This window comes from Tiliqua scincoides, chromosome 5 (genome assembly GCF_035046505.1).
Source record: "Tiliqua scincoides isolate rTilSci1 chromosome 5, rTilSci1.hap2, whole genome shotgun sequence".
In the NCBI taxonomy this organism is placed as follows: domain Eukaryota; kingdom Metazoa; phylum Chordata; class Lepidosauria; order Squamata; family Scincidae; genus Tiliqua; species Tiliqua scincoides.
In genome coordinates, this window is record NC_089825.1 from 134,434,786 (window position 1) to 134,449,471 (window position 14,686).

General features: G+C 44.1%; 1 protein-coding gene across 1 annotated transcript; it reads right to left on the minus strand.

The window, feature by feature from the left end:
• Positions 1 to 1,407: 1,407 nt before the first annotated feature.
• On the minus strand, positions 1,408 to 9,173 carry LOC136653686 (vomeronasal type-2 receptor 26-like). Its single transcript, XM_066630570.1, has 4 exons — positions 8,355 to 9,173; positions 6,146 to 6,373; positions 4,452 to 4,578; positions 1,408 to 2,309 (listed from the first exon to the last, which is right to left on the minus strand). The coding sequence occupies exons 1-4, from the start codon at positions 9,171 to 9,173 to the stop codon at positions 1,408 to 1,410; spliced, it is 2,076 nt and encodes a 691-aa protein (XP_066486667.1).
• Positions 9,174 to 14,686: the final 5,513 nt, after the last annotated feature.

Below are 14,686 nucleotides of genomic sequence, written 5' to 3' on the forward strand. Positions count from 1 at the left end.
ATCCTCTATTTTATGGTTTTGACCTACGTTAAGTATTAAAATCATTTGCCTAATTTTACGTGTTTTGTAGGTTGCAATGCTATTGTGTGCTTTTATATGTATATATTGTAATATGTTCTCTCATATATTGAAATGACCTATGGCTGGGAGAAAAGAATTAATTTACATTTCAAATTTGAATAAATTTGCATACATTTTCATAAATGAATACATTAGACATGGAACTTATATGAATGAATGAATTTGATTGAGCTTATTTATAATACACTTGAGTACTATAATACAGGCTGCAATCCTAACCACACTTTCCTGAAAGTAAGCCCCATTGAACAAAATAGGACTAACTTCTGAGTAGACCTGGTTAGGATTGTGCCCAAAGGCATGTAGAACCACATGAGAGCTATGCACTGTTTCCCACACACCTCTTGCACCGTGAAAACATACAGACCAAGCTAGAAACGCATGGAGACATTAGTTGTTCAGAGGCAATGGGAGGGCATTTAAAATCAGGCCCAGGGAAAAGCAATAAAAACACATGGAGACTATAAAAGGCCTTACCCTAATTTGGCCTTACTTGTGTCTGGCATTTGTGACCAGCATGGAGCCAGCATGGGCTAACGTGGACCAGAGGCTCATTGGAGACTGGGGTATCCCTGTGGGCTGGATTTGGGGTCTCCAAGTGCCACAAATGGCCCGCAGGCAGGGGTCTGCCCACCCCCTGCTCTAAAGGAATCCTCTGTTAGCGCAATTGGGGGAAGGGCAGAGTTAAAATTCTTCCATCGCCACTGAACTCGGTATTTGGCCTTTGAAAGGACCATTTCTTTTAATTTTCAGGTTCGGCCTCTGCAATTAGATAGTGATTATCCTGATCTTCCTCAATGAATTGTTGTAATATGAATAAATGAGAAAATGTAGATGCACAATTTTCAATATTATACAGTGCACTGTAATTGTTTGATAGTATTATGCCAGGGACTAGATGGGAAGCCACTGAGACGTGATTAGCCATGGGATTCATACCCCCTTTCTATGCTGAAGCCACTGTTCCTGACTCGAAGACGACTATGAATAAAATAATTCAAAGTAAAACATTGTTATTTTAATAGTTTTAAGTTAACAATAAAATAGGATACTCTGGGTTCAGCTCTTGTTATTCCAAAATTTCACCCTGAGCTTCTGCCAGGAAACCAAGAAAAATGCAACCTATGGCATAAGAACATTTTCACAATGTTTAAACTGAGAGTTTTTATTCTAGGTACAAATCAAAGTCATTTTGTTGGAGGGGGGGGGTGCGTAGATTAGATTCTTATGTATAATCATCCCAGGCTTCACCTTTGGACAGAACACCAGCTCTTTCCATATGTCAGAGACAGGAAACTGAAGGAAAAAGACTGATTATCAGATATCTCATTTTTGTCTTCTTATTAACTGTTCTCGTTTGTTCAAATCAGGCCGCAGGAGAATGATGTAGCATTTGGGAGAAAAGATGCAGCCTAGTAGCCCAGCACTGGAGGCCAAGATGGAGAAGATCTCCACAGCCACCATGGCTTTTCCCCTTGTGCTCAGGTAGGTTGGCACAAAGGACAACCAAACGCTGCAAAAGACCAGCATGCTGAAGGTAATGAATTTGGCTTCATTGAAACTGTCTGGCAGTTTCCTGGCTAGAAAAGCCACACTGAAGCTGACAGAGGCCAGGAAGCCCATGTAGCCCAGGACAAAGTAAAACATGGTGGCCGAACCTTCATTACATTCCACCACAACTTCTCTAATCTGTGAGTGCATGTCCAGCTCGGGGAATGGAGGAGAAACAGCCAACCAAGCAGCACAAATGCCTACTTGAAAAAGAGTGCAGGATAAGACAATAAAGTGTGCCAATCTTTTCCCCACCCATTTCCGGAAAATGTTTCCAGGCTTGGAGGCCATGAATGCCACCACCACTGTGATGGTTTTGGCCAAGACAGACGAAACAGCAACAGAGAAGATGAGGCCAAAGGCTGTTTGCCGAACAAGGCAGGTTGTGTTTGTAGACTTTCCGATGAAGAGCAATGAGCAGAGGAAGCAAAGAAGGAGGGAAGTGAGAAGAACATAGGTGAGGCTGCGGTTGTTGGCTTTGACGATGGGAGTGTCCCTTTGCTGAATGAAGATTCCCAGCACCACAGCTGTGATCACAGCAAAGAAAAGAGCCAAGGCAGCTAAAGTTATGCCCAGGGGTTCTGCATAAGATAAAAAGGTTGGTGTCTTGGGAATGCATCCATCTTGGTGCTTGTTTGGGTAATGATCTTCCATGCAAGGAATACAGTAATCCATGTCTGGAAAAAGAACACATACCACCTTCAAGCTACTATAATTTTTACCAGGAATGATGATCTGTTCTTCCAAGAGTGTCAGTGCTTTCAACACACTAGCAGCCCAATCTTATGGGCCTGCTGTGCTGCTGGAAGGGTGGTGGTTGGTGGGAAGAATGGGTAGGGGGGTGGGAGGAACAGGGTAGAGATTGGGGTGTGATGGAATGTGTGTCAAGAATGGGTAGGGGGCATTATCAGCTGCAGCATCTTTGCTGATATCCTATCCTTTTTCCTGGCCTCAACCCACCCAGTGGCAGCCCTGGAGAGGGTAGGTGGGGGGCAAAAGCCCCAGGTGCCATGCCTGTGGGCCCCATGGTGGTGGAACTGCTGTGCCTGCTGCAGCACTGCTGCTGCCACCTGCCCCTCAGAGCCATTCTGGGGGCAGGCAGAAGCCCCGTGCTGCATTCAAGGGTGCTCCGGAAGCCTTCTGAGTTCTCCGGAGTGCCCTGTTTAATGGTGCTCCAGAGGACTCAGAATGCTTTCAGAGCACCTACGAACGTTGTGTGAGGCTTCATTGGGTGCATAAGTATCCCTGGTGAGGGGCAGCATGTTGCAGGGGGTGGCATGTTGTGGTCCCTGGGCAGCACAGGGGCCAGGTCTGCAACTGAATCCAGCTTGCCAAGTCTGCTCGGACCTGCCCCAGCAAAATTGTCCCATCCTGGCAGTGTACCCCTGGGGCAAGGGAACCAAGAATCTCGCTGAGACATCTGGAACTTCCCCTTTCGGGATGCAGTGTGTGCTCCAGTGGAAGGCTGCTCCAGAGGGGAGGGGGAGAGGGGTTAGATAGGATCAGGGCTTTTTTGTAATGGAACACACCGGAATGGTGTTCCAGCAACTTTTTCCCCCCTCCTCCCTGCCCCCACCATTTTCCCTCCTACCTGCACTGCCCCACCCCCTTTTTTCCCTCCTCCTTGCCCCCACCTTTTTTCCCCTGCCTGCACCACCCCACTCCGCACTGCTGGCTAGGGAGGGATTCGAACCTCCAACCTTGTGCTCCACAGCCCAGCACTCTCTCCATTGGGCTATAGGAAAGCCTATTGTTAAAGTGTTCAGAACTAATATATATGGTCTTCAGCCCAGCTGGTGGCCATCAGTCCCTCAAGTATTAGTTCCAAACACTTTGAGCCTAAGAGCTCTGGTGGCTCAATGGCTAAACTGCAGATCTGTGGAGCCAGAGCCTAGGGGTTCAAATCCCAGTGAGGAATAATATATTTTTTTTAAGGTGGGAAGGTGCTCCATTGCTGCAAAATATAAAGGTTGGTTGCTAGTTGCCAAAAGGGGGGCCAGTTGAAGCTGCAAAACTCCTCAAAGTTCAGTCCCAGGCAGGCTCTTTTTTGACCTTTTTTTTTAAAGTCCCAGGTAGGACGTAACCCACAGCCTCCAGCAGGGGGCTCACTCCAGGAGCTTAACTGTGGGTTAAGTCCTAACTGGAACTTAAAAAAAAAAAGGTCAAAAAAGAGCCTACCTGGGACTGAACTTTGAGGAGTTTTGCAGCCTCAAATGGCCCCCCTTTTGGCAACTAGCAACCAACCTTTATATTTTGCAGCCATGGAGCACCTTTCCACCTAAAAAAAAATTATTCCTCATAGGAATTTGAACCCCAAGCCTCTGGCTCCACAGACCTGCAGTTTAGCCATTGAGCCACCAGAGCTCTTAGGCTCAAAGTGTTTGGAACTAACACTTGAGGCACTGATGGCCACCAGCTGGGCTCAAGACCTTATATATTTGTTCTGAACACTTTAACTACTGTGCAGGCTTTCCTGTAGCCCAATGGAGAGAGTTTCCTATAGCCCAATGGAGCACCTCCCAACCTAAAAAAAAGGGGTGTTTCACTCCAGCTGTGGCAGGAGTGCTTTTGCTATCAGGGAGCTCACACGAGATGGACGTGTGTGTGTGTGTGTGTGTGTGTGTGTGTGTGTGTGTGTGTGTGTGTGCGTGCGCGCGCGTGTGTATAAAAATGGCTTTAAAATAAATAAATAAATAAATAAATAAATAAATAAATAAATAAATAAATAAAAAGTTGTGAGTTCCTGCCCCTATTTTTTTACAAAAAAAGCACTGGATATGATTAATCCAATTCAAATTTCTGAACTATACACAGCTTACCGGTTTGATTTGAGATCTTCCCTTCTGGACACGGAGCACAATCATAGCAACAAAATTTCTCCCCTTCCTTCCTTTTCCTGCTGGAACCAGGTGGGCAGTTATCATTACAGAGAGACAAGGGTGGCACCTGTCGAATCGAGGAAGTTTTAGCATTAACACCAAGCATGTTTGGGGAGTTTTGGTGTACAAATGACGTGCCAGTTAAGAAGAGGGGTGATGACAGTGTATAATACTATCCTTGAGCTCACAGGTGGCACATTTGGTCAAATGTTCTCAGAATTATTTATGACAAAAACATAAATACAATTAGAGGATGATAACAGTTTCCACACTTGGATGGAGCCCTGGTGTATTGAGGTCAAGAAGGAGGAGGTAGCAGTTGTTTCCTTGACCTGGCCTTTGCTGCCCCTTGAGTCTCATTGGACATTTGCCAGTTACAGGTCTGAGTGGACTCAAAAGGATGAATCCAGGCTAGGAAGGGGGATCAGATTTTGGCAGCAGTGCTGCTGCTGACACCACCCCTTTCCTGGCCTTGATCTGCTCTACTCCTTGCTTGCGTCTCCACCCCATTCTGCCCACTTGCCTCCTTGTTCCACTGACTCCAGAGCACCGCCCACCCCTGTACCAACTTACCAGTGCTGGGGTACTTGAGGTGGCTACCAGCATGAGGGTCTGGTCTTTCATTTCTTACAGTGGCAGCTAGGCAGTGTGTTACAGTACCTTGATATATGCAGTGCTCAGAAAACACACCCAGTCACTGGAATATGCATTCTGGCGGGGGAGAGGACCAGTAGGATTGGGCCACTTATCTGACCATGCTGTTTTTGAGCATTGCAGGGCTGGGGATCCTTCTTTTGTGTCACTTAACAACTTTGTTCGCTACTAGAAGATGGCTTTTCTCCACAGGGTTCAAACTGCTGCACAAGCAAGGTGCAGTCACACATGGAACTTTTCAAGGATCACGCAAGGCTCCTTGACAGCTAACTTGACAGTGTGGGTAGGGATGAGTGGGCTGACAATAAAAAGGGAGGCTTCTGCTTGAGTCTTGGGCTGTCAAGCTGTTCTGGGAGCCTGTATTCAGCTGATCACTTCCAAAACTCAGGGCCGAATCTTATGCTTATTGTACCAAGCCATGCTGTGTTGGTTCTCTTCTTACACTGGCACTGACTGCCACTAAGTAGTGAGTGCAAGTAGCACAACATCAGGAGAGGCAGGAGGGGATGGAAAGAGGGCAACTGGGGGGTAGAGGGGTGGAAGGGGCAGGAGATGGGAAGATATCGTCCCATTGGATATCTTCATCCCCTTCCTGGACCTGATCCTGCACACAGGTCAGTACAGAATTGTGACAGCAAAATAGATGTTGAAGGTCTGAATATACCCCTCTGTGTTGTGGATATTTACCTCTGAGTAAAGGAACAATTGTTCCCTTACCTAGAGAAGAACTCTGCAACTGACCCCCACCTTAGGATGCAGCGGTTGTTGTTTTGGTGCTGGTGCATCTATGGGGGTGGTGGTGAAAATGATAAGTTTGGAATAAATGTGCCTCTAAGGACTGCAGGGAAATGTACAGGGGAGTAGGAACTGGACCCCCAGACACCCACTGCCACCTACCTGCATCTCTCTGCACATAGTAAAACAAAATTTCAAATTTTGCCAGGAAATATTTATCTTGCAAAAAAACAAGATTCCCCAACCTGAATAAAATAGTCAGGCCACTCAATTCCATCCACATCAATGGCAAATGTTATGCCTGAATCAGCCTGAAGATTCAAACTCCCCACTTTGACTCTGACATAGGAGTCATTCCTGAAAGTGATCAAGTTTGTAATATCAAATCCAGCTGCTAATTCTCCATGTTCGTTGAACTTAATTTCCTCTCCACAACTGTTGTTGAACGAGAGCCTCAGAAGAGGTGAGTGGAGCTGGGTGGAAAGAGGCATGAAAGCATCAGGTTTAAAACCTACAATAATATTCCTAGTAAGCTGGTCTAAGCTGAATTCCCCATATGAATTTCCTTCTTAGAGTGAAAAGGGTTTGATAGATTATTCTTTGACAAGTTATATTCGACCATAGCTTCTTTAGGGACCATGTAAAGGAAAGATCCTAGCCAGATTCTATGCCAATTCATTGCTTGAGTTGGTTATGATGCTGATTGGGAGAACTTCTGAAAAGAACCACATGTCCTGGTAGAGGGAGGGCTTCTCAGCATCTATGGGCTGATCCAGGGCAGTAGGGCCTAGTGGTTAGCACACTCATGCCTTTCCTGCCCCCCTCTTTCCCCTGCTTGGACACTCAGCAGAATGCAGAAAAGCTTTGGTACAATGTCACCTCTGCCACCAGCCAGGAGATCAGGCTAGAGAGAGGGGCTAACTGGGCAAAGCCCCCGCTTTGAAAAAAAAATTGAACCTCTGTGTTTTCTATCAAAATCATTCTCATACTAGCACTTGTAGAGGAAGTAGATGTGACAATCCACAGTGCTGTTCATTTATACTGTAAACAAATTACTAAAAGTCTAACCAAAAAGGGAAAAATGAAATGGTGGATAAAAGCAGATAAAGAGGAAATAAACTTGGCTAAGGGGTATTCCCAACTGCACTTATAATTTATGCCAGCAGATGGTGCTGAGGCACTTTGTGTTGCATGTTATAAGGACCAGCTGCAAGATAAATCTGAGGACATAAGAACAGCCCCGCTGGATCAGGCCATAGGCCCATCTAGTTCAGCTTTCTGTGTCTCACAGTGGCCCACCAAATGCCCAGGGAGCACACAAAACAGCAAGAGACCTGAATCCTGGTGCCCTCCCTTGCATCTGGCATTCTGACATAACCCATTTCTAAAATCAGGAGGTTGCACATACAAATCACGGCTTGTAACCCGTGATGGATTTTTCCTCCTGAAATTTGTCCAATTCCCTTTTAAAGGCATCTAGGCCAGATGCCATCACCACATCCTGTGGCAAGGAGTTCCACAGATTAACTACACACTGAGTGAAGAAGTATTTTTTTTGTCTGTCCTAACTCTCCCAACACTCAATTTTAGCAGATGTTCCCTGGTTCTGGTGTTGTGTGAGAGGGAAAAGAGCATCTCTCTATCCACTCTGTCCTTCCCAGGCATAATTTTGTATGTCTCTGGGCGCAATCCTAACTCACTTCCCAGCACCGACATAAGGGTAATACAACTTTCAGGTAAGGGAACAAACATTGCCGTACCTTGAGGAGGCCTCCGTGACTGCTCCCCATCTGCAGGATGCAGCACATGCCCCACTAGCACAGCTATGCCAATGCTGCAAAATTGGTTAGGATTGGGCCCTCAATCTTGCCCCCTCTCATGTGCCTCTTTTCTAGGCTGAAGAGGCCTGAATGCATTGTGGAAGGACTACAAATGGCAAAAAAAACCATAAGCACTGATGATCTCTAGCTAGACTTATTCCTGCCTTTTCAGGGTTATCCAGGTATCCAACATTTTCACTCATCTTCAGTGAGTCCCTTCCACCCAGAGCCCACTACATGGGCTTTGGGCTTCTGGAAGAAAGAGAGCACTCCTTCTTGTCAGCTTGGAACTTTTAGTGTTAGGTTTTAACACAGTCACTGGTTTACCCGACGAAGTCTTTCCTTCCCGGAGCAGAACTGGCAGGAACATGAGCCAAGCAGCTAGTTCATTCCTGATTCAAACTTTCAGACTCAAATGGAAGAGAAAAGCGAAACAAAAATGATGTTTTGCAGAACAGAGGACTGCAAACCTCCTGCTCCCAGCATCTGAATGGCACAGCAAACGCCCCCAAATGCAGATAAATGCACAGAAAAAAAAAAACAGGGGAACTTGGGGAACACAACCAGTCAGCTATCACCTTTCAGGAACCTGAGGACTCACAGTAAAATGGTAATATTGGATTGACAGGATTACCTGCCAGGGCTCCATGATCAGTCTTTTTCCATTCCCTATTTCTTCATATCTGGCTCTGGGGGAAGGCAAGAGATGCAAGGCATGTGCCACAGCATAGACAGCATTATAGATACTATAGCTGTGGCCTGTCATGCTCATTTCAAAAACAGGTGCAGGGAGGCTCTCCAGCTCCTCCTCTCCGGTACATTGTCTTCTACTCCTTGGAGGCACACCAAGTTTTGGGAACGAACAGCCAAATGCATGCTCCCAGAACATCTTCATAAAGCCATTACTTTTATCCTCCAAAGGGTCTATATTCTGAACAAAGTCTGTGAATCCAGCAGGCTGATTGGAATGAATTGAGAAGGAAAGAGCACCATGGAAGAGAGCATCACGAAATGGCTGAATATTAACTATCTTGTAATAGATGTTGCTTGTAAAATCAATCTGGGCTGTCATAATCCACAATTTACCTTCAGGGGGTTTAAATTCAGGAATGACCAGAGGAATCATATTTATAGAGCATATAGTGGTCGTCAATGATACAATATTTGGAATGTCCCCATAGAAAACAATTGCATTGGCTTTACTCTCCAGGAACACTGGCATATTGTTCACAAGTTCTTGGAGATATTCAGTTATTGTCACAGCATGAATTCTCCATTTATGCCTTTCAGTGAAGGCTGAACAAATTCCATTTTGGGACAGCATGGGTTCCAAGACCTGTAAGAAATGTTCTCCAGCTTCATTATCCATAGCGAGGAGGCCGACCCATTTCCATCCAAAATGCAGACATAACTGGACAATTCCCCAGTACTGAAGGGCTTCATTGGGGACCATGCGATAAAAGGAAGGCAATTTGGACTTGTCCTTCTTTTCTGGTTCAAATGAGCCATAGGAAAACTGGAAAAATAGAATCCAGTTACTTTAGGCATGAAATAGGATTATTTGAAATTCATATTATGTACTCGCTTAGAAATTAATTTCTAACTCACTTTTTTTTAAAGATAGAAATCCTCATGGCTGCTTGGGTTGAATTATAAATGTACTTGCCAGTCTTTAAACTGTTTCAAGAAAAACTGTGTATTTTGTCCCACTTTTACAGAAGATAATTCAATTATTTATTTTTTATTTTTTGAGGGGGAAAAACATATTTGGGAAGGCTGAAATGTTTGTGCCATCTGATATACTCCAAAATAGAAAAATTCTTAGATTTCACTTATCTCTTTAATCCTACATATATTTTTTTCAGAAGAGAATGTTCCTGCCCTGAGTACCGGGTGACACATCTAATCATAAATGAAGGGAAGAGTGACTTGCATGTGAAATGAAGAAAAGTGTTTGTGGCCCTCCCAAGGACAGTTCTTACCTGTGGAATCTTGAAAAGACCTAAGGTGTTTGCCATATATGAAGAGATATCAGAGTAAAGTCCACCAACGGCTCCAATTAAATTTTTCTTGGAGCCACAGTTGTAGTTGGGGATGAACCTTGATGATTGAAAGAGCAGGCCCAGAATATTGCGGTAGGTTGTCCTTGCCACACCGTAGCTGTCATAGATATGAAATCCCAGAGTGATATTGGGCAAGATTTCAGAGTTTTCATTGATCTCATCTATGGCAAAAGCCAAGGCCAGGATGTGCTGGTACATCTTTGTTATCATTCTGCAAAGGAAGTGTCTGACAGTTTTAAGTAGAATCCAACAGTGTCTGAATACATTTTAGCAACTAACTGGCCCTCCCAGGCTGTAAGATTTTGAGCTGCTTAGTAGTGAAATGAGGATAAAAATCATAGAATCATAGAGTTGGAAGGTGCCTAATAGGTCATCTAGTCCAAACCCTGCCTTAGGCAGAAAATCCTCTTACAGCACTCCAACAGGTGCTTGTCGAGCCAGTAAAGGTACTTGTGACAGAATCCACTGGAAATCTAGTTTGTCATATTTCTCCTCTGCTGAAAAGAGCAGGTATTACTGTTTACATGAACGATATTTCTGAAGTGAGGCACAGCCCAGTCTGCAATCTAAATAATATTTGAAATTTATCAGTGCACACACAAGCACACAGAATGATAATATAGAACCATCTATTCAGAATGGATGGCACTTTTCCAAGCTTGTGAACCAAATCAGAAATCCAACTGGATAAAATTTTCATTTCTCAATGGCGAACCTGCCATGAAGTGAAAGGGGCAAATGCCCTGGGCACGGAAACTTGTGCACCTCTAGGACCACACGGAAGCCTCATGGAGGCTCCTGATATGGTCAGTAACAGAAAGATTCTCCTTAAAGAGTATGGTTGTTTTGATGCTTAACCATCCTGAATGATATCTGAACATCAAACCACATTCCTGCAGAATATCAGGAATGTCCAAGCTATCCAATCTATTGGAGCCTCTCCTTGCGGTCCAAAAATTGGGAAGAAAGATTCTCAACTATAGTGCTTTCTCTGTGGAACATTTTAAAATGGGGATTTTATGCCTGAGGTGCTCTCTGAGCTATGTCGTTTAGGGCCCAATCCTATTTACTTTCTAGCACTGATGCAGCCATGCAAACAGGGCATGCACTGCATCCTGCAGTGTGGGGATAGTCATGAAAGCGTCCTCAATGTTAGGGAACATTTGTTTCCTTGCCTCGGGGTTGCATTACACTTGCATTGGCACTGGAAAGTTGGACAGGATTGAGCCCTTAGTCTGGTTACTTTCAGGCAGGCCAAAGAATCCTCCATCCGGGATAGCCCAGTTTCTGTGCTCTTGGAAGAGATGACATCAACTGAAAGCCTAATCCTATGAATGCCTACTCAGATTTAGTCCCAGTATAGTCAAGGGGGCTTACTCCCAGGTAAGTGTGGATAGAATTGCAGCCAAAATCTAATTTATGTAACAGAGAACTAGAAGAGTATTGTTGAGAGCAAGGCTTCCTAAGTCTTCTATGGTCACTAGACAGGAAACCAAAACACGACAGGTAATAAAAAGAACTGTATGATATTATATGTGAGTTGAAATGCTTTTTACTACAGTCCAAAGGGCACAATCCTAACCCATTTTCCTGCACTGGCATAGCTGTGCCAGTGGGGCATGTGCTGCATCCTGCAATTGGGGGAAAGTCACAGAGGCCTCCTCAAGGGAGGTCAATGTTTGTTCCCTTACCTCAAAGTTGCTTTACCCTTATGTTGGTGCTGGAAATTGGGTTAGGATTGCGCCCAAAATGTCCTTTTTGAGCTTAGCATGTATGTTTCTTTGTATGACTTTTAATCATTTCAAATGTTAAATTGTTCGTAGTTCATAGCTATTCATTAATGTCCCCAAAAATGTCTTAAGTGCACAACTCATTTTCCCCCAAACTCTCAGATCTGTTGTGGACATGCCAAGATGCAGAGTGCCAAAAATATATATTAGACTATTGGAGGAGGAGGTGAGAGAACTCCTTACAGTGGTAATTTTTTAATCTCTTGCTTAGAAGGATGTTTTTCGAAGGAAAATTTTGGAAACATGTAACTGATACTAGATACGATCCCGCCAATAAGAATCTCTCCTGGCTGGTACCACTCATGTCGGATAAGCATGGGAACATCCCCCGCACACTTCTCAGCATGTGCTTTGCACACCATTGGAGGTAGCAATAGCAACAGCAACAGCAGCATGATGAATAAGCCCCCTTTTCTCCTTAATCTCAACCATGTTAAAAAAGACAGACTTGAATCCCTGTTCCTGGAACTTGAAAGGCTGATTTAGAGGAAAAGGATGAAATTGACAGAGCCTTGCCTGTCAATGGTCCCTAATCGGATCTGGGAATTGTACCCTACAGTTTTTATAACCACTCCCAGGCTTGCTCACTGATATTTTTCTTGTGTGTGTTTGGAAAGAGCTTTGCCCTTGGGAATCGATGGCAACGATTGCTGAAATTACAAGGGAGTACATTAATTTTGCTATGCGTTTTTCTTACTTCCTTGTGGTCAAAGGAGGCAAACCTGTTTGCTACTCAACAGTTTCAGACTCACTCAAATTGATCAGACACAAAAGGAGATGATACAATAGATGATACATCTATTGTATCATCTCTGTTAATCCAGAGGTTCCCAAACTCTCTGGGAGTTTTGAAACAGGGGAAAGTGCTTGCGGGGGTGGGGGGGCAAAGGCAGTGACGAGATTGCCGCGATCACATCGCTGCTGGGGATAGAAGGAGTTTTTTAAACTTACCATTAGCAGTGACTTGGGGGGGGGGCTTCAAGGAGCCCTTGGACCCTTTGCTGGGCTCCCCACATCTCAGAACAACTAAAAATAGCAATCACGGCCCACTTCCGGTTTGCAACTGCGAAACCAAAAGTGGGTTGGGATAGGTATTTTTAGTTGTTCTGAGACATGGAGGTCCCCGCACCACCTAGTGGGCCGGCAGTGCTAATGGTGAGTTAAAAAACCCTTTTTATCCTTGGCAACAGCACAATTGTGGTGATCATGTTGCTTCCTTCACCATCGAAGTGACCCTTAAGGGGACAGAGACGGGGCTTCCCTGGCTGGGATGTCACAACATCCCAGTTTGAGAACCTCTGCCTTTAACTGTTGTGTAGAAGAGGTGCAGCTTTTTATACCATTCCATGTTGAGCTGGACCAGCCCAAATTCTCTATTTTGCAAATTTAGAATTGTCCTTTTGCAATTTCATGCTCAGGAATTCTTTGAAATGGTCAACAGGCATGTGGATGCGGGAGAACCCGTGGACATTATATATCTGAATTTCAGTAGGCGTTTGACAGAGACCCTTATCAAAGGCTGCTGATAAAACTCCATGGTCGGGGATTAACAGGACAGGTCATTTTATAAATTAGGAACTGGTCAAAGACCAGGAAATAGAGAGTGGTTGTCAATTTGCAATTTTCACAGTAGAGAGAGGTGAAAACAGTGTGCCCCAAGGATTGGTCCCAGAATTGGTGCTTTTCAATTTGTTTATAAATGACCTGGAGATGGGGTGATAAAGTGCAGAAGGGATTGTGAAGATCTCCAGAAGGATCTCTCTGAAATGGGGGGACAGTTAATACACTTCAATAAGTAAGTATAAAGTGATGCACGTTGGGGTGAAAAAAAGTCAAAGTTTCACACATAAGCTGGTGGGTTCTGAACTTTCTGTGATGAATCAGGAGAGAGTTTTTGGGGTGTTGGTGGACAGCACGATGAAAGTGAAGACTGAGTGTGCAGTGGCTATGAAGAAGACCAGTTCAATGCTTGGGAAAATTTAAAAAAGGGATTGAGAATAAAACAGCCAATATTATAATGCCATTGTACAAATTGATGGTAAGACCACACCTGGAGTATTGCATCCAGTTCTGGTCCAGTTATGTCATTGCCAGTTACTTCCAGTGGTACTTCAAATAGGTGGGTCATGTGAAGTGGGATGGCCGAGGACAAACCTTGAGAGACATTGTTCTAGAGTAAGACCTTGGGTACTCATTCCAGAAACTTTGGAATGAATCACAATGAAGGAACAAAGAAAACAAAAGTTCATTACAGAAGAGTGTTTCATCATTCATGCAATCAGATGTTTTATTCTACATACACATCGTAATGGCTGTACAGTATATGGCTGGGACATATAAGAAAAGATGATGGGATTCATCTAGGACAGTGTTTCTCAAACTGTGGGTCGGGAGCCACCAGTGGGTCACGAGGCAATTTTTGGTGGGTTGTGAAAAGTTTCCAAAATATTTTTTAAAAAACCCTTTGCTAGCACCCTTGCCCAGTTTGCAGATGAAATTGTAGCAGAGGGAAAACTAGATGGAAAGACTGCTCTCATAGCTGGAATACTAATCTGTGAAGATGAGGTCACCTTCATACCCCAAATTAAAACGTCACAGATTCTGATTTTCTCTAGTAATTGGCATGACGTAGTTCACGTGTGAACCATGTTTCAGCCTTTTGTCTGGTCTGGAAGTTCCTCACTCAACAGGCTGCTCTCCAATTCAGCCTTCTCATACCCTGGAAGGACTGTAGCAAGGTTCGGGGGAACAGTCATTGTCTAGGGAGAGTCTAGCAAATGTCCACATACATACTATATGTAAGGTCTCTAGCAGCCTTGGGAGCACAGGACCCGGATTTTTAATATTTAATTATTTATTATTAAATAAAAATATTCTTTCTTTCTTGATCTCTTTCTTTGTCTAGTAAAGATACATAAGTTGTGATAGTCATTTTTCAAAGTGGGACTCAGTGCTAAAATGTTTGAGAAACACTGGTCTAGGATATCCCAAGTGCTAAGCTCAGGCAGGCTCATTCACACATGAAACTAAATCGTTTCAAGAAGACAGGAGAAAAAAAATAGAGCTTCTACTGGATATTTGAATGCTGTCTTCTTATGAATTGCTCTCTTTTG